Raw genomic sequence first — 20337 nt, 5'->3', positions numbered from 1 at the left:
TTCATCCACTTAAGCCTGAAAACCTGTCCTCTCACGTGATGCACAGTAGGTGGCCACTGAGAAGGTGTGGGGAAGGGGTGAGAAGGTGTGATTCATCTCTGAAGCTAAAGCCTTCTTTTCTCTGCTAGGTTTTAATCCGCAGAACTGGAATCCCAATCAGCATGTCTCTGCTCTACCTGACCATTGCCCGGCAGTTGGGGGTCCCCCTGGAGCCTGTCAACTTCCCCAGTCACTTCTTATTAAGGTGGTGCCAAGGTGCAGAAGGGTGAGCCATCCGTGACACATCATGATTGCCCTGAGGATTCATTTCCACTGTGCTGAGAGGAGATGTGACAACAGAGGTTAAAAGGGGGCCTAGGGTGGTGATGGAACTGGTTTGCTCTTGACTGTATCCACGTCCGCGATCTGCTCGTGGGAGAAGTGCGCTCTGGATCTTTGTCTTATTTCTCAGAACTGCATGTGAACCTCCAGTTACCTCAGAGAAAACATTTAATTTTAAAGAACAGGACTAAGAGTTCAGGATCTTATGTGAATCTCAGAGTCCCTTTGTTCCAAAGCAAATCAGTACAAAGAGTTCTTAAAGAAACTGTTACTTCCCAGTCTTCCGTAAAATCTCCCCCCCAGAAGAGAGGGAAGGAGGGAGGGAGAAGCAGGGGAGAGGGAACTGGGCCCAAGTTCTTCATCCATGTGCAAAAGCAGATATTCAGGTTCTCAGCAGTGGCGCTCCTTTTAGGCAAGGTTGGTGGCCTGATGCGCATTTTGCAGACCAGGTTAATGAGTTCTATTTTGTTCCCTTGTTTGAGACCTGGTGTCCTCTTGGACATAAAGCTCCTTTTCAGCTACAGTCTAGAGAGACGGGTCTCTTTAAAAGTGCCATCTAGAGGGAAAAGAAACATAGTTATTTAATTACCTCCTGTTACTTCAAACTACTTCTTAATGACTGGCTGTGGTACTGTTTGGTGAAGTGATGAGTGGAATGATAGAAAGTAGCTGAGCTTTGAAGTTTGAATTTAGACCTCGGTTTCCCCTGAGCCTCAGTTTCTTCCTGTGTGAAATGGGGCTAATGTTTTTCATAAAGTGGTTTGGAGGGTTAAATGAGAGAACCCAGTGCTTTACACGCCTGGTGGAATTTCTCATGCTGGTCTCTATATTTCCACCTCCGGGTTTAGGAAATAAACTTGTCTGTAAGTTGGCGGCTCCTCGGTATTCTTCCTTATCCCTTTCCCTCCTCTTCTCTCTAGAGGTAACCGCCAGTTAGTTTGAAAGTATTTGTTATTTCCATGCAAATTTTAATATTTCGTTACATGTGTATGTTTCCTTGAACAGCGAGTACAGGCTTCCCTTGTTTCCCAGATATAATCTGTTCCTTAAAATGTATTGGATGGTTTCTCTTTTGGATAGCAGGCACCCATTTTCCATTATTTTAAATAAGAAAAGTGCTTTTTCAGCTCATTCCCTCTCCCTGAATAACCCAACCAATTTCCCCCAATATCTCTAAAATATTCTTAAATGCTTATATAATGGTCCACCAAGGATTTCTGCGTGATATAAAGCATTTAAAACACCAATTACCATGTTACTTACCACAGTGACCTGTTGCCGGGCACATTTGTGTGTGGTAACAGGATTGTTTTTCCTTCTTTAGGCTACAGTGAGCATACACCACAATGCAGATGAACAGTGAAGTGGTTTGGTAGCACCCCAAGCACCTGGCAGACACAAACACTGAGACCCATAAAGGGCTGGCCCGCTGGGGAGAGGCCGGGAGGTTGGCGGGAGAGCGCACAGCTGCTGGGCTGCAGGCCCTCTGCGTCCTGACTGGACTGCTCCTCGGGCCCGTGGTCTCTGTCTGCACCAAGACCATAGTGTCGCGTTGACTGTGGCGTTATCGTTAGCCCTAATGACTGGTGGGGCGAGGCCCCCACGGAGTCCTTTAGAATTGCCCTGGCTCCTCTTAGCCTGGTGTCCATGTGCAGCTTTAGAATCCGCTTGTCAGGCACCTCGAAGCTCTGGTATGGTAGCTGGGCCAGAGCTCCTCTGGATTCGTGGATTCACGTGAGGAGTATGGCCTGCTTGCGCTTCCCTGCTCAGTCTGTCTGTCTGTAAACACATCTCCTTGCACGTTTAAGTCATCTTTAATGTCCTTAAAAATATTTTATTGTTTTCTACATCCAGCTCTTTGATATATTGCTAGATTTATTCCTGGGTACCTTAACTTTTTGTTGCTATTGTAAATGGTAGTTGTTTAAATTACGCTGTCTGTGTATTGGTGGTGCACAGGGACACGGTTGATGACTTAGATCTGGGTCTGATTATCAGCACCTCTGCTGGATCAATTATTAGTGCTAATAATTTGCTAGGTCTTTCAACTTTTCTATGTAGACTGTCATATTGTCTGAATTGCGACAGTTTTATTTCCTCTTTTTTTTTCCAGCTGTGGTATGTTTGTGTCTCTTTTACTTATTCTGCTGGCTGGGTCCTCTTGTACACAGTGAATAGAAACAGTGATAGCAGGCACTCTGCCTTGGGTATGACTTTAAAATTTCATCTCAAACATGATGTTTGGGAGCAGTACCTTTCATTGAGATGATCAAAGCTGCCTTCTGAAGTTGTAATTTGGGACTTCCCTGGCGGTCCAGTGGTTAGGACTCCACGCTTCCACTGCAGGGGGCACGGGTTCCATCCCTGGTCGGGGAACTAAGAGCCTGCATGCCGCATGGTGCGGTTAAAAAAAAAAGGAAAAAGCAATAATAAAGTCGTAATTTGCTAAGAGTTTTATTAATAACTAGGATTTTTTTTCCCCCAAATTTCTTTTCTGTGTCTACAGATAGGATGTGGTTTTTCTCCTTTAGTCTGCATGTGGTGAAATGTTTTAGCGTTCAGTCCTCCTTTCATTCTTAAGGAGCATCTGACTTACTCGTGTGGATTTTTATACATTCGCTGTGTTTGATTTGCTCATATTTTGTTTAGGATTTTTGCCTGTAAACTTGTGTGCGTTTGTGTGGTTCTCCTAGACCCAAAAAAAGGGTTGAAGAGCATTCCTTATTTCTGGAACAATTATATATGTCTTGCTAAAGGCAGGCTATTAATACGACTGAGAAGAAATCTGACTGGGCTTTTTAGCTGCCGAAGAGAAAGTCTCTATCAAAGTGAAACAGTTGCTCAAAGAAAAAAAACACAGCTATCCCTGAAACAAAGTTCCACCTCAATCCCTCAGGAGTCCTCATAGGGTGAATGCGGTATCGTTAGAGGTCCTGAGGTGAGAACCTGCTTATGTGACCGCCTACCGGCCTGGCTCGGCGTGGGCCACGCCTACGTGCGAGAGCTCGGGTCGTGGAGGGCGGTCCCATGGGAGGAGTGGGAGGTGGAGGCCAGGGACGCAGCTCTCCGGGGTCTGGAGCAGGGTCCCAGCCTGAGCCTCCCGAGCGCATCTGCAGAGCTGAGGCCAGAATCCTTGTGGCCCCAGGCCCCATAACTGTCATCACAGCCTCAAGGGGCCCGGGATCCGCAGACGTTAACTGCTGCTACTCTGTGAAATTAATAGACTGGCTCAGGCATTCCAGAAATATTTCTCTCAACCAGACTCCTGATACATAGGCCTGGCAGTGAGTCTTAGAGTTAATCTCTCTAAAAAACTATATTAAATGGCATAAACCAGTGCTATTTCTCAAGTATCAGTGTACTGCAATCTTAATACAGCAGAGTGTGTATAGAGGTCAGATTTCAGACTTTGGGCAAGGCCTTGATATTTTCAGTAGAAATGCCACTGTGTTAACATTCATTCTCTGATTTGAGCTACTTATTACGGGGTTTTAAATATTGACTTGTTCAGCTCTAATCTGAGATACGACTCACTACGTGTGCTCTTTGGATAGGGCAACCCTGGACATCTTTGACTACATCTACATAGATGCCTTTGGGAAAGGCAAGCAGCTGACAGTGAAAGAATGTGAATACCTGATCGGCCAGCATGTGACTGCAGCGCTGTATGGGGTGGTGAACGTAAAGAAGGTGTTACAGCGAATGGTGGGAAACCTTTTAAGCCTGGGAAAGCGGTAAGGTTTTCTTGGTTTTCCCGTACTTCCGCGGGCGTGTGCGTCTTTGGAGGTGCAAATTACCTTACAGAGAATTTTATTTAATGAGCCTACCTGTGATACAGAGAAGCAGCGGATGCTTTGTGGCACAGTTGGGACAGCTGCAGCTATCTACCCACCATGGGAAAAAACTGGTTCCCTTGATGTAATGCTATCCAGACTTAGGATGTGCTGAGTGACTTTTCTTTGAGATCTTTGCAGTGGACTTGGGCGAGTTCTCTTTTATAAATGCTGAAAGCATTCTCCAGTAACAAGAATATTTTAGACTGGCAACAATTATTTTTCACCTCCTAGTGCTTTGCTGTCTTGGAATTTATACCTTTCTGTCACTTAGGTAAGAGGACAAACAAAAGTATGAAACAGTCTTGCTTCTGAGTCCAAGGAAAATTGTCTTACAGGGAAAATAGAAATTTATAGATTGGAGTATTAGTTTTCTGCCTAATGGCAGAATTTCTTTTTAAATAAACTTTATTTTTTTAAGAACAGTTTTAGGTTCACAGCAAAACTGAGCAGCAAGTACAGAGAGTTCCCGTTTACCCCCTGCCTCTGGACACACACGGCCTCCCTCATTTCAACAACCCCCCTCCCGGGAGCAGGGTGTTTGTTACAGTTGATGAACCTACCTTGGCACGTCATTATCACTCCAAGTCCATAGTTTACATTGGGTTTGCTGTTGATGGTGTACATTCTGTGGATTTTGACAAGCAGGTAATGACGTGTACCCACCGCTGTAGTGTCATCTAGAAGAGTTTCACTGACCTAATAGTCCTCCACCTATTCAGAGTCCATTTTTAATTTATGTACAGTGTTATCAAGGTGACTCTGTAAGGAAAACGGTTACGATTTTAACTTAGTGGAGTACGAAATTTCTATTTCTTGTGTATCTTTTTTTGTTAAGAGTGTTGTAACTTTGCTGAAGAGAGGAAGTATCAGAATCAGAGAACGTGTGGGATTTGTGTCCATTACTTTTAAGATCTGGGCCTTGAAAAAGAGGGTCTTAGCTCAGAAGCAAACAGGATAAAACACAGATTTCTTTCCCCACAGGGAAGGCATCGACCAGTCGTACCAGCTCCTGAGGGACTCCCTGGATCTGTACCTGGCGATGTACCCGGACCAGGTGCAGCTCCTCCTTCTCCAAGCCAGGCTCTACTTCCACCTGGGCATCTGGCCAGAGAAGGTAATTATTTTACTTTGATGCTTTGCACCTGCCTTAGAGAGGGAACTCCTAGCTGAGAGGCAGCGCTTACAAGTTTATCCTTGTATTAACCTGGAGGATAAACACAGATTTATTCACAGTCTCCTGGTGTTGACCCATTGATTTAACTTTTTGTCTCCTTTTATTCTACTAAAAATTAGTTATCCTGCCAGGAATTGCCCATTCTCTCTGTGATCAGTGCCTTAAACTCCCAGAACCACAAGGCCTCGGCCCTACCTCTCACCCACTGGTGCCCCAAAGATGTATTTTCCCAAAGCCACCCTTCTCAAGGGGAAGCAGAAGTTTCCATATTCATCCTCCAGCTGTGCTGTTAGCAACTAAATTGACCACATGTAAATAGCCCTGCATGGCGTAGGAAAGTGAGATCTTAGATGTGTTCAGGTCCAGCTGCTGGATGCTTTTAGGACTGCTCATGCCTTTGGAAACTGTTGGGTTTTACTGTTCCACTTGGCTCTCTCAGGTTTGTGACGCCCCCTTTGGCCAGCAGGAAGCCCTGTCAGAGGCCACCATGTTTGGGGTCGGCACCACTGCTCAGGAGCTGCGGGTGCAGCACATGTATGCTTCCAGCCATGCAGCACAGTGCAGGAGCAGCTGCTCGTCCCCATCATGCCCTTGCTTGGCCATGGGAATATGTTAATAGTCCACTTTGTTTAGACAGCCGGGTCATAGACTTGAATTCTAAGCTCTCACAGGAACATCACCATAAAATCATCAGCCCTGTCACTAGAGAGTGGTAAAATCTTCCTTGAGAAAGTAAATAACCTCAGCGACTCACCGTTGCTTAGATTTACATTGCCTCACTTATTCACAGTGTCAAAGATCTACCGTAGTTCTAGGAAGGGATGCGTCAGTAGGAAAATCCCTGAGCCCCTGTCTTCAGATGTCATCTGCAGCCCAGGCAGTGGCTGTCCTCCCAGGACACCCATGTGATGCGATAGAAGAGTTACTGGAACACGAGGCTCTCTACCAAGGTCACCACCTGCTTCCCACGACCTTGTCCAGAATTGAATAGTTTACTTTTATTTTTTACTTGATTTATTTTTGATACCAGGATATACATAACTAATTCCTTTCACTTTTTACTGTACATTAGTTCAGGACTTTCATGATAATTTGTAAAATGCATGGTTCCGCATAAGTAGATTCTGTACTTAAATTACACATCAGCCTTAGAAGGAGTAGGGTTGACATCGCCTTTGGGAGGAACGTCTGTAGAAGCCCTGGCATCCTTCCCTTTGATGACAGCCTCAGTTTAGGGCTCCTGTGCTACCTCTGGGGGAATTTCCTTGGTATCCTCCTCAGATGGTCAGGATTGCCTTCCTTCCAAGCAGATGTCACTGGAACAAGTTCCAGAATTGTCACACGCAGAACATTTTTCCCCATGATGACCATTCATGGGCTGCTGGGGTCAGGCACCTAGACGCTCCCCACATCTAAGCTCAGGAAGGGAAAGTGGCTCCTTCCCCACGTGTGGCAACTGTCTCGCCTCCATGAACTGTGCTGTAACTGCAGGAAGGACCCCATGACAGTGGAGGAGAGCTGGGGCCCAAAGCGAGGAAGGCTCCAGGGGATGCGGAAGCAGTTAGAAAAGGGTCCTTTCCGGAGAAAGGGTTTGAGGTGGCCCTAGAAGGCCGGGGAACGATTTCAGAGCACAGGGAAGTAGGTTCCTCCAGTGGTGGGGACGGCTGGGAGAGCTCAGTGCTGCACACCTCCAGTACCTTCTGCCAGCCCTTTGGGGTGGCTACTTTTGTTTTGTTTTTTGCCCTTTTACAAACAATGAAACCGAGGCACCGAGAAAGGTTAAGTAGTTTGCCAAGGTCTCCCGCGCAGAAGTTGATGGCATCAGGCGTTCAGATTCACAGCCCACCCACATGCTTCACCCCTGTGGACCAGGGCCAAGGCGAGATTGTTTCTGAAGAAGCCAACAGAAGGGCATTTTCTACTCCTGCTGCTAAACCTACATCCTTGTTCCGATCCGTAGTTATCCCTTCCCTCCATTTTCCACATTCAGTGGAAAAGGTGTCCCTCAGTCTTCCAAGGCAAAACTCCGTGTGCTCTGGATCCAACCTGCTGCCTGTCCTTGGACTACTAAGTTTTCCTTTATTTCTTCTTCTGTATCTGCAGCTCCCTATTTCTACTTCTACTGTCAGCATTAAACATACTCAGGTCTCCCTCATCTTTGAAAAAAGAGAAGGAGAAGCCTCCGACGACAGCCCCCGGCTTTGCCCACGGCTCCACCTTACCTCTCTCTCCCAGCCTGGCCAGGGTCCTTGTGATGGCCTCCCCCTCGCCTCCCCCGCACTGCGCAGAGCATGGGGCTCCATTCCCAGCCCTCCCCCACGTGAACTGGAAGCCCACGGCGCCTTCTTGCTAAACCTTTCTCTTTGTTGCCAAATCCAGTGGACACTTGTCTTTCCTTATCTTTCTTGATCACTTGGAGGTCATCCCCCCACTCAAAACACTGTTCCTTTGATTCTGGTCCCCTCTTCCCAGGCTCTCGCTAGTTGCTGTCCTTTGTCTCTCCCTTTAAGGCTCTACACTGTGGGGTAGTTTCTAGACTTCTTTCTACTGTGCACAGTTCCCCTCAGTGATCTCACCAGCTCTCCTTACCTCAGTTACCATCTATAGGTCAGCGGCTCCCGAATCTCTGATCTCCTGCCTCTGAAACCCCTCCCTGCCCCTGTGCACCATGACGGCCCTGAGCTCGCCCTTCCACAAAGCTTGTGCGGAGTGTCTCGCAGCTGCTTAACCATCCTTCCGCACGAGACCGTGCTCTTTAAGGTCAGGGACCATGTCTTGTTCTTTACTGTAGCTATTCCCCTTGCTCTCAACACAATTCCTGCCACCCAGTAGGTACAACATTTTATTTGAATGAATGATTAAGAAATGACAGAAATTCCTTAGCTGTGAACAAGGAAGGAGGCTCGAAGAGAATATCCCAATTTTCCAATAAGGGAGGCCACTTTAGAAGTTGAAGCGTGTGGGGAACTGACCTGTTTCGGGGTAGGAGACAGTGTTCCATCTGGGATATGCTGAGTTTGATTGGCATGACCTGGAGCCATGGAGTACCGCGCTTGGTGGGCGCTCTTGGCATCAGCATCTAGTAGCTGAAGTCCCAAAAGTAGAAGAGCCCACAGAAGTGGACGTCCAGAGGTTGGAGCCAAGAGCTTCAGAGAGATGTCGGGGGAAACCTGCAGTTAAGAGGACAGAGCAGGGTCCGCAGACTCTGGCCCCTGGGCCCAGAGCCGCCTGGCTTTGTGAATACGTTTTGTCAGCACACGGCTGTGTCCATTTGTCTGCGGACTGTCTCTGGCTGCTTTTCAGCCACAGCGGCAGAGGGGAGTAGTTGAGTCAGAGACCGTCCGGCCCACAAAGCCTAAAATATTTACTTTCGGGCCCTTTACAGAGCAAGTTGCCAGTCATGTGCAGTAGTCGCCCCTGTTCCAAGATCTCTACTCTGAAGGTTGTGGGCTCTTGGGATTCTAGGCCTAGGCATTTAGCTGTAGACGTCATGGTGCCCCACTGTCAGCACGGCTTTTGGAAACACACTGGGCACATCTCATGGTGTCTTCTCCGTTTCTGCCCTCTCCCTTCACCCTATCATCCACACACCAAGGGAAAGACGGGAGTAATCATCCCTGAACCTTATCTCCTCCTCTGATACTCTGAGTTCAAGACTTCCTTTATGCTTTGAAGATTCCGCGTTATGTTTCTTTCACTTATCTGGTGGGAAGGGGCTGCCAGGAACAAAGGGGAAGCTGTGTCTATAGAAAAGTTGTCAGCAGTAACTAGTTGGAACTGCAGAGGGGAACACAAGAAGCTTACTGTGAAATCAGATGCTTTTAGCTACAAGGGACAACTGTTGTTAGTGTCCCCTACATTACAAGGCCACTGTGGGGGGTGGCAAGTGGATGGGATTGGCTCCTGGCTGGTACTGGTTGAAGCTGGGTCTGCTACTTGGTGTTACACCACTCTGTCCATTTTTTATGTGTTTGAAAATTTTCCTAACAGTCAATTAAAATACTCCTCTTCCTGCTTTGATGTGAAGGTGACTGAGACCTGGGCTTGCGAGTCAGCCCTGGGTCCACATCCTCACTGCACGTCTTCATAACCCCATGACCTCAGGCAAGTTGCTTAACTAGTGTGGAGGGCTTTAATTGAATAAGGGATGTGGTTTTCAGTAAAATATTTTCTAGTCAGATTAAGTCTAAGAGGGAGGATGCTGATTTTTGGCTTACGGTAGGTTTAGGTAGGGAGGTACACGGTGCATGATAGTGGGGAAGTACCCTAAAAGCCTAGAAAACGTGAGGATATTTGAGGGGTAAATAAAGTTTAAGTCTTGTGCGTTAAGGTTAATTGCAAGTGCTAGTACAAAGCCCAGGATGGTCACTGTAAAGGCAGTTAATTTTAGGTATGGGGACGTGGTTATTAGGGGGACCATTGTTGGGGGGATGTTGTTGGAGATAATAAATCCAGCAAAAACACAATTAGTAGGAAGTTTGATGGAGTTAATTAGGAGTGGGCTGTTTTCATTGATCGAGGTTAAGGGAGAGAAGTGAGGGGGTCCTAGCTGTGCGCAGAAGGGGATGCGAGCACTTGGGACGGCTGGGAGGGAGGTGGCGACTGGAGTTATTAGCAGGGCTCAGGCAGTGGTGTAAGATGTGTTAGCAGCTTCAGTGATCAGGCCTTTAGGAGCCAGTGAGGAAAGGCATTCCTGTCAGTGCTAAACTTCCAATAATAAGGGCTGTTGTGGTGAAAGGTATAGCTTTGACTAGGCCTCCTATTTTTCGAATATCTTGTTCGTTGTTCAGGCTGTGAATAATAGATCCGGAGCATATGAATAGTATGGCCTTAAAAAAGCATGTGTGAACATGTGCAAGAATGCTATGTAGGGTCGGTTGATGCCAATTGTTACCATTATTAGGCCTAATTGTCTGGAAGTGGAGAAGGCGACAATTTCTTTAATGTCGTTTTGGGCGAGGGCACATATTGCTGTGAATAGGGTGGTAAGGGCTCCTAAGCATAGCGCTACTGTTTGAATAAGTTGATTGTTTTCTGTTAAAGGGTAAAATCGAATAAGCAAGAAGATACCTGCCGCGACTACTGTGCTTGAGTGGAGTAAGGCTGAGACAGGAGCAGGGCCTTCTATTGCTGAGGGGGGTCAGGGTGAAGTCCAGGATGAGCAGATTTTCCGGCTGCAGCTAGTACGAGTCTTTCAAGGGGGAGATTTGAGTGATTTAAGTCGAGGATAAAAATTTGTTGCAGGTCTCATGTGTTTAGGTTGAATAGGAATCATGCTGTTGATGTAAATCCAATGTCCTGATGCGGTTACATAGGTTGGCCTGGAGAGCGGCTCTGTTTGCGTCTGATTCCTCTTGAAATTGGCAGTGATTGGACTGCTGACCTTCAAGTTGGGAGGATTAAATGAAGTAAAAAATGTGACAGGCTTGGCACAGTGACCAGCAGAGAATAAGTATTCAGCAAGTATTGAGATCCTGCAAATCTCATTCTGGAAGACAAGATTGGCTTTTAAAATAATATGTTACATTGCATAAAGCTGTAGTTTTCACGACACTTTTATAGGCTCACAATGTATCAGGAAGTAGGGCAGTGACTAATCATTATTTGATACGTGAATAAACTAATTCAAGGGTAAAAACAGCAAGTTGACTGATCCGGGGCTGGAGTCCGGCTGCCCTGTCTGCTCAGCATCCGTAAGTAGGAGGAGACCCGTGTCATAGGCCCTCGGATGAGCTGTGAGCGAGCAGGGCTTGCTAATTGTTCATGTGTGTTAGCCTTCCTCGAGCTTGTGTTTTTCCGTAGAGGCACTGGGTGCAGTAGAAAGAGCAGAGCCTTGGGGTCAGGCAGTGCTTCTCTGCCAGCTAGTCACATTAGTTGCGGGGAGACGGGGTTTCCCCCTGTCCACCTGAACGCTGAATTCCACTGTGAGTTAAAGTCACTGAAGCGACCAGTAGGATTTCAGAACCCTGCCCCGCACATCTTCATTCTTCACAGATAGCATCATAAATGAACTGTGCTGATTTGCGTCTATCCCTCCAGTGCCCTCCCTGTGACCCCTTCCCCTCTCCTGCAGCACCGAGGCCGGTCTGTCACTCAGCCTCTTGACCTCGCTTGAAGCAGTTTCACATTTCTCTTTCCTCTCAATTCATGAGTGGCAGGTTGAAAATGTTTCCTGTCCGTATGTAAGAAATTGAGTCCCCCCACTCACCAAGAATGTTGGAAGCTGTTAGAGTTCACCTAGTCCGACAGGCCCTCACGTCCCCATCCTGTGCGGACCCCGGTCCCCGTGTTTCCAAAGAGTTCCTCCCACTCACTCTGGCTCCATTTGGATGCCGGGGCCAGTCCCCAGCACGTGAAGTGACCCTGGGCGTACAGAGCGCCGACAGGGTGAGAGCCTGTGGAGTAACGGGCCGTCAGCCCACCTCGCCTCGCTGCCCTTCCTCAGGTTACATAGGTCTAAATCCCTTGCCAGGAAAAAGAAAAGGCCTAAATGAAAATATTATCTCCTAGTCTTTCTGTCTTGTCTTGAAGGTGCTTGACATCCTCCAGCACATCCAAACCCTAGACCCCGGGCAGCACGGGGCGGTGGGCTATCTGGTGCAGCACACGCTGGAGCACATTGAGCGGAAGAAGGAGGAGGTGGGCGTGGAGGTGAAACTCCGCTCCCACGAGAAGCACAGAGACGTCTGCTATGCCATTGGGCTCATTATGAAGCATAAGAGGTGAGTGCCCCGGCGCCCGCCCCCGGCGCAGCTGCAGAGGACACAGCGCCGTGAGCCCCGCTTCTCGGAGCAGCGGGGGTGCACCTGGAGGGGACCTGACCCGATGCAGCAGCGACCGAGGCCCATCGCAGCGAGGACCGAAGGCCGAACCATATCTTTAACCTTTTTGTTTTTTAAGAAGCAACTTGCTTTCCTAACGGGGAGCTCTTCTACTGTGTGTAGTGACCCTTCTCCGTGGGGGATGGAAGCCCTGTCAGCCTCGTTCTTCCTCTCCTCTCTTCGTCGTCCTCACTCTCTCCAGTGGTCTCGCTCTCCTTGGATCTGAGGGTGGTAGGGGCTTGCTGGGTCCTGGGGTTTGGACACGGCCGATTGATGAGGCAAAATTAAACTGCCTCCAGAGCAGCTGTAGCTACCTATTTACATCCCACCAGCAGGCCAGGACCTGAGAGGTTTGATTCTCGCCAACTTGTGTTAGTGCCAGACCTTTAAAAATGCACTTATGTGGTAAATGGCATTTCATTGTGGTTTTAATTCGCATTTCCCTGGTTACCACCCAGATTGAGGTTCTTTCCCTGCATTTACTAGCCATTCAGGTTCCTCTGATTAAGTGCCTCTTCAGGTATTTTGCTTTTCATTTGAGTTGTTAGTCTTACTGATTTGCAGTTTCTTTATTCTGTGTATTAGTCTCTATATGCAGATAAGTTGCAAATATCTTTTCTCAGTTTTTGGCTAGTGTTTTCCATTCTTTTATTACATTCTTTTTTTTTTAACTTTGTTGTGGAAATTTCAAGCATATGTAAGAGTAGAGAGAGGAGTATTACGAACCAGGTGATGTTCCCATGTCCAGCTTCAACAGTTATCATCCAGTTTGTTTCACCCCCTCCCCCTCCTCCCTGGAGCAAATACCAGAGGTCCTTTTCCTCTGTAGCTATTTCGGTAGGTAACACTGAACGGTAAGGGCTCACTTTTTAAAAAAAGACACCTTTACCATTCTGTTGTCATATCTAAGAAAATCATCAGTTCGTTAACCTCATCAAGTATCTGGTGAGAGTTTGTGTTTCCTCAATTGTCCTACCATGGATGGATGGATGGTTGGATGGATGGATGGATGGATAGATAGATAATCAGAGGGGTTTATAAAGAGAGGCAGGAGTAAAATTGATTTAGCATGGAGTAAAAGCAGGTGTATCTCTAAGAATGTAAGTTTCAGAGAAGCCAAGCCATTGTCTCTATATTTCATAGCTGCCATGACAGGGCCCCAGGGAGCTGATCTGCCACTGCTCTTATGTTAATTAGGTATGGCTATAACTGTGTCATCTATGGCTGGGACCCCACCTGCATGATGGGACATGAGTGGATTCGAAACATGAACGTCCACAGCCTGCCTCACGGCCATCATCAGCCTTTCTATAATGTTCTGGTGGAGGACGGGTCCTGTAGATATGCCGCCCAAGGTAAGTAGCTGGTACTGTCTGTACTTGAAGCACACATTTGAGCGCTCAGATTCTGCAGGCACAGGCTGTCAGTCTGTTCAGAGTTGACAGGTGTCCCATGGCTGTTAACCTCATCAGAGCTGGTACTCAGCTAAACGTGGGTGGGTATGCATTGGTGCGGCCATACCACGAGTTACCCAGTCACCACCCCAGGGTCTCCCCCTCAGTCACCACCACAGCCAGGACCCTGTTCCAGGCTGTTGCCGACCTCTGTTTTGATTGGTCATTGCCTCTGCCAGTCAAAGTCCTGCTTCCCAGGCACTGCCATTGGCCTCCTGCAGGCAAGGAGGGTCAGCTTGTGCCCTGCTCATACTGCCTGTCTGAACTGGAGGGCACCGATTGGCACTGTTGGGGGAGCCACCCGAGCACTGAGACTGGCAGCCAGTTAGCTGTGCTCCCCCCAGAGACGCCCCCAGTGGCCACTGTGGGAACTGCAGTTCACAGCACTGGCTCTGAGGGCACCTGGGAGAGGCAACCAACAGGTAGGTGCTTGGTAGGTGTTTGGGGTCACTGCCAGCCCTGACAGGTGCTCGCCCAGGGCTCTCCTCTTCTTTGTCCCTCCATTTAGTGAGATGAATTTATCGCATGCCTGCCTGTCAAGGCATTCACAGTGTTCATTTTATTAATAAAAATGCTAACATAGTGCTGCTCTGTGACAGCAGCCTTCTAATGTACATTAGCTCCGTTTGAGAACTGTAGTTACCATCATCATCATCATCATCGTGCGCATTTGATACCCAGGGAAACTGAAGCACATAGAGATGTTTAAATTTTAACTTACAGAGTATGCGGCCAGGCAGCTTGGCAAAGAGCCTTCCCCATTACCACCATGCTGCACCTTTTTGCGTGTCACCTAAAGCATCATGTTTGACCTAAGTTGATATTGTGTTCTGGTAAATCCAGTAATAGAAGTGTTGGATGCATAAACATCTCAGAAGTACCGAAAAGACTAGAAAAAGTTTCATGTTAATTATTGTTAATTCATTAGAAGCTGGGAGAGGATCGTATACAAGAGAAATTCCCTTTATTGAGACCACAGCTCACCTAACCTCCGTCAGTACAAAGGGAGTTATCAAAGGGGGCGATGTGCACCCCCGTCAGATGAAGGCACTGACAGGGATTTTATTTAACTTAAAAAGCTTTGTCAGATAAAAAAAAAAATTATACTACAGATTTTAAAAATCAAGCTATTTGGAAATTGCTGAGTGATTCTCGGACTGTTTGCACCCGCCACTGATCACTCAGTGAACATTTACATTTCCCACTGCGCGTCACGGGGCAAGTCACGAGCACAGAGGAAATTGTCTTGTTGTCAACACTGGGGTCCGTGTCTACACCTTCACCTTGTACACTCATTGCCCGTTACGTGGAGTTGATATCAAGACTTTGAGTATCTGATGTTTGGGTTTCTAGAAACATTTATATTAACTTTAAAATGGGCTTCTTAGGGTAGGTGAAGCTGGGTATTTGGTTTTAAGGTGTTCTGAACTTGTCCAGTGTCTGCGTAGAAGATTCAGGAATTCATCCTAATCTTACCTTAGGTCAACATGAGCTGTAAGGTTTACAGTCAGAATACTGTAATGACTTTGTTAAAAAAAAAAAAAAAAAGAAAAATCTGCTTGTCAGTTTCACACTCTAAAACTGATTTGAAAGAATATCGCAGATAACATGACCTAAATACTTAATCATACATCTTCTAAGAATAAGGACATTTTTCTGTATTACCACAGGTACAACATTACACCCAACAAATAAAAATGATTTCATAATATCTAACATTCAATCAATATTCAAATTTCTCAGTTCTCACAAGAATAACTTTATAGGTTCGTGTTTATTCATTTTTAAATCATGATCCAGACAAGATTCAGGCACTGTGTTTAGTTATTATGTCTCTGTAGTCTCTTTCAGTAAAGAACCGTTCCTCATTTCTCATCTTTTTTTCCCTTTTTCACAAGACTTTGACTTTTTGAAGAGTCCGGGCTGCTTGTCCTGTAAATTGTCTAACATTCTGCATTTGTCTCACTGTTTCTTTGTCTGTGTATTGTCTGTAAACTGGAAGTTAGGCCCGGGTTTGGTTAGAGCAGGTTGCTGGTTTTGGCTGGCGTGCTTACTCTCAGGTGCTGTGTGCGTCACGTTGCATCTCGTCCAGAGACCGTGGGGTTCCGTGTCCCACTGTTAGTGAGGCAGAGTGTGGTCATTGGCTAAGATGGTGACTTGCTATAAGGGACAGTTTTCCCTCTGAAGTTAACAGGAAATCCATGGGGTCAAACTGGGGCATCCTGGGTATACCCTGTTCCCCAATAACCTTTATCCTTATGTTTGTTTTAGCACCTATTGGCTCTTCTTGCCTAAATCATGATGTGAGAATTGCAAAATGGTGGTTTTCTACTGCGGGTATTCCCTCGAGTTCTGCAAACAAGAGCTTTGCCCTCCTTCCCCCCTTCCTCCCCCTCTTCCTCTCTCTTTTCTCCTCCCCCACCCTCGCCTCTCTCTCCTCTCCTCCTCTCTCCCTCGCTCTCTCCCCCTCTCTCCTTCCCCTCTCCTCCCATAGATTCCTGGATTTTTTATTTAGTCAATGTGTTATAATCATTTGGAACAATTTTATTCTCAAATTAGCCCACATTTAGCCAGTGAGCGACCTTGAGAGGGTAAATTTTAAAAGCACTAATTTAAATATGTTTTTGAACATTCCTGGGTTAACATATTTGCATTAAGTTATTTTGCTTTTAAACTTTCGTGATCTAAATTTTCAGCCTCTGGCTCCAGTGATCCTAGTAATCTGGGCAGAGCCCATTGATGAATGCTTTTCTGTTTTTTCGCTCTCCACAGAGAGTTGAAGAGTGAATTATAAACCACATACCTGCATGCCGTCCTCAAATACTTTTAGTCTGCACGATTCAGTTTTCCCTCAATATGTGAACGGGCTATACAGCCTCTTGCATGTTTGTAATTTTTGTTCCCACTAGGGGGCGTGCTTTAGTATTAATATTTTCTTGGTACCAGAAACTCCTGTCTCAACTTCCCTGCGTACTTCTTAGTACTGAAGAAAACGACTGTCACAGATGCTCTGAATTTAAGCCAGCTGCCCATATTGCAAGGTCAGGAATTCAGCTGTGGTGTGAAAACCTGGCTTTTACATGTCTTCCGTGTATGATGGTAAAGCACCTGGTTGAACACTTGGGCCGTGGCGTGCCCTCACCCAGCGTCAGTTTCCTTTTCCATAATTGGTCTTCCACTTCCAAACTAAGTTTCCACCATCCCCCCCCTCCGCCCCAGCACGCGCACACACAGTCTGTGGCGGTCTGCACGTGCTGGCAAGGGTGTGAGGACTCCCCGCGTCAGGGTTGCAGTGTAAATTTTCAGCCGTCTCAGAGGGCAGTTTGCCTCCCTCTTAAATTGTCAAAGTCTCAAGTGCTCTTTCTCCTCAGACCTGGTTCCTCCTCTCCCCTCGGTTCCTTCACTGGAGACGCACTGACACAGGGGGCCTGTGGTCCCTTCGTTATGACAGCAAAGCAGTGTCATTCATGGGACTTGTAAGTGGGGGTATATGCAAACTTCGGGAAGCTGAGCTGCAACCTAATAAACCAGTTGCAGGTAAATGCTTACGGTATGTTTGATAGGAATAAGCACACGTAAGGCAGCACAGGATTCTCTTTGAGTGCATATAATTATATTTAGCTACATGTGTGTATGTTCATAAAAGAAGGACTAGAAAAACTCACAGTCATAGTGGCTTCCTCTGGGGAGGGGCCGATAGGCGCCCCCAGAGGACTCATGGGTACTGTTTCCAGACTTTTACAGGAATGTATTCGTGTGTTTTGGGGTAGCTGAAATTTTTAAATAAAATAAGCAGACACATTTCTCTGAAAATTTTAGGGGAATCAAATTCTTCCCAAGATTTTTCCAGGACTTTTAAGTAGTCCCTGTTTAATATTTTGCTCTTTATTAAGTTTTGTATCACTTAGATTTCTTATTCCTCTTCAAAATTTTTTTAAACTTATTTAGTGGATTGGGAATTATTTTCCCCTCTTAATACTTAGTTGTCAACTTCAGTGTTTTATTTTTTCCTAAAAAAGTTTCCTTTATGAGTACATTTTTCCTGTTTTGCTGGGAGTCCAGGTAGATGAACACTGAATTCAGTCCATGTTCCTGGTTAACAGCCAAGAGCGGGGCTGTGAGCTCCCTCGTGGACTGTCAACTACCCCTTTCCTGGCTTCCCCAACCTTCTCTCCGTACTCTTCATGCCTCTTTGTTTGGGGTCCACGTTCAGAATTCTCCGCAGCAGCTGCCCAGTCGTGCTGTCCTTACAGACACGTGATCAGGACCTGACTGTGACCTTTCTGCCCTCCTACCAACACTCAGATGCCAAGCATTAGCTGACACCAAGCTGCTGCTTAAGGATACGTAGAGAGAAAAGAGAGGGAGAGAAGTGATGCTGAAACATGTGTCTGGCTTTCTTCAGAGCAGGCTCTGGGCACATTTTGGTTCAGACAGCCGTGTGTTGGGGGGTGTCCTGTGCATTGATTTAGAGGCACCCTGGCCCCTGCCCACACAATGCCGGCAGCAGCCCCCAATCATGACAACCAGAAATGTCTTCAGACGTTGCCGAGCATCCTGTCAGAAGCAGAATGGCCCCCGGATGAGGGCCAAACGGACTTTTATCTCTCGGGGGTAATCCCAGGTTCTTTGCCCTCCGTCAAACATCTCTGGGGCAAGAACAGCCGACAGGGGAAGGCAGTTGGCCGGGTTCAGGCCCCAGGCCGTGGTTGCATCCCCCGTGCCCCCCCAAGGCAGGTATGCCCGTGACTCATCGCTCACTGGGGGAGGGGGCAAGACGGCGGATTTTCTCAGCCAGTGGCATTTTAAAGCATCCAACTTTTTGGTTTTTTTGTTTTTCAACATTTGTTGAAAATAAATGTAAGGAAGGAAGTAAAACCATCCCCAGAGCTCTGGTGGTAACAGTAGGGAGAGGTCAGAGCTCATAGAGCACCGTCCCCACAGCCTGCCTTCTGAGGCAGCCGTGGCCCGCCCCTCTGGTCTATCCCAGCCCCTCCTCCCTGACCTCTGCTGGCGGGACAGTGCACGGGGACGCTTCTCTTCAGCTGCTTCCCTAGCCCTGGAACTGGGCCGTCTGGGTTTGAGCCCCGGCTGAATCCTTGGGCAGGGTTCTCACTCCTGCTGCTGTCAGCTCGGCCGCAAGAGGGCGTGTGACCAGAGCTCTTCGTGGAGCCTTGTGAGCTGGAGGCTGTGCACGTCCCGCGGTGCCTGGCGCGCTGTACGTGCCCAGCTTAAAGGAGTTCACGTAAGATGTGTAGCTGTATGTGCATGTCACGTAGCAACGCAGGTATGTGGCCTTCCTGGCTTTTTATAAGTGATAATGTGTTTTTCCTCCCACTTCCCCCATAGCGTCTTGAAAACAGGTTGCTCGTTTTCCTGGCTGTCTAGGATTTTGCTGAATTAATGTGCCGTCATTTATTTACACAGTGACCTGCAGTTGGACATTTAGATTGTTGCTACATTTTTTGCTCTCCTAAGCGATGCTGAGGTAATGTCTGAACGTTCATCTTTGCTCGTGATTGGTATGTGATGTCCATAAAGGTGTTGTTTTCTCAAACTGATACATCCGCAATTGTAGTCTGAATAAACAGCCTAAAACAACTACAAGCACAAAAGTTCTTTAAATCCTCCCATCTTGTAAAAAAGTTACAGATTGGATTACAAAGTCTTTCCCCCTCTCTTGAAAGACAAACATCTGTTACAGGCAGGCTTCCGAAAGGCGCTTGTGTTTATCCTGTGTACTCTGGGTGGTGGGCACCGAAGGTCCTGAACATGCGTTTCAGGATGTTTAACGAGTGTTGAAGAGATAACCTGCTGCACCGTTGGTGTTAGTTAGCCCATCAGCTAGGCTCGCGCAGAGACTCCCTGAATTGATTTTGGCAGTAGGCGCTAAGTACGGTTCATACGGATCTGGGACGCAGTCAGAGCGGGGAGGCCTGCCTGGGCAGCTCCTTTCTGGTCCAGGACATGGAGGGTGGGGGTGGCCTTTCCTGACTGGGGGCCACACGCAATCTAGGACCAGGGCTCTATGGCCAGTGAGGAAGGGCCCACGAGACACTGTCCTTTCCTTGACACTGTCCCATGGAGGAGCCGTTTTTCAAATAGCCTGGGGAGGGAGAGGCCATCTGAGAGGATTTCAGGCTTTAAAATACCTCGCAGGTATTATCACCTCTTTTTTCTCATTCCGTTTTAAAGGAGTCTTATTTTCTATTGCTTTCTCTAGTGGCAAAACGGGGAACACGGAAGGGAGGTAGTGTGGTTTTCCTAAGAGATGATAGAGGTGCCACAGCCCATATCCCTGTAGGGTCTAGAGGTACGAGCCATTTTCCATTCCTCCTCTCGGACCCCAAGCCAGCCCTGTGAGCCGGGTCCTCGCCCTTGGAAACACTGAAGGGTGCTGGGGGTGGTGGGAGGGCGGTTCCCAGTAGCAGACTGGGAGGAGGAGGACGACAGGGAGAGACGTGCGAGCGGCTGCTCAGGCGGCTTCAGCAGCTTCACCGCTGGCAAGAACCGAGCAGGCTAGGCCACCCTCGGCCCACACGTGTGGCTTTGTGTTGGATCAGGTCAGAGAAGCCTGCTGAGCCCCTAGTGTGCAGACCCCGAGGGACTGCTGGAGTTTTGCTCAGAGAGAAGGAAAACACTTGTGTTCCTTGCGGAGCTGGAGGAGGACCCCGAGCTCCCTCCCTCCATCCTCCAGTGGCCTCGCCGTGCCGCCTTTTCCTGTTTCCTCC

The 20337-nt window shown here is 47.5% G+C and overlaps 1 protein-coding gene across 4 annotated transcripts in view; it reads left to right on the top strand.

Moving 5' to 3' along the window:
* The window catches only part of FBXO21 (F-box protein 21), a 47093-nt gene that overhangs the window by 14097 nt on the left and 12659 nt on the right, over positions 1-20337 (top strand). For 3 of the 4 annotated variants that reach the window (XR_014326709.1, XM_082853515.1, XM_082853513.1), the window contains exons 7-11: positions 129-265; positions 3876-4055; positions 5139-5271; positions 11842-12053; positions 13350-13507. Coding sequence is in view for 3 of the 4 variants with exons in the window: in XM_082853515.1 (XP_082709641.1) it covers positions 129-265; positions 3876-4055; positions 5139-5271; positions 11842-12053; positions 13350-13507 (820 nt within the window). In the remaining variant the exon portion in view is untranslated. The remainder of the gene's footprint in view (positions 1-128; positions 266-3875; positions 4056-5138; positions 5272-11841; positions 12054-13349; positions 13508-20337) is intronic. The other variant, XM_082853514.1, reaches the window with a different exon arrangement.

This window comes from Leucopleurus acutus, assembly GCF_964270905.1.
Source record: "Leucopleurus acutus genome assembly, chromosome: 13".
In the NCBI taxonomy this organism is placed as follows: Eukaryota; Metazoa; Chordata; class Mammalia; order Artiodactyla; family Delphinidae; genus Leucopleurus; species Leucopleurus acutus.
The sequence above is the reverse complement of the archived record's forward strand: the minus strand, read 5'-3'. Positions and strand labels throughout refer to the sequence as shown.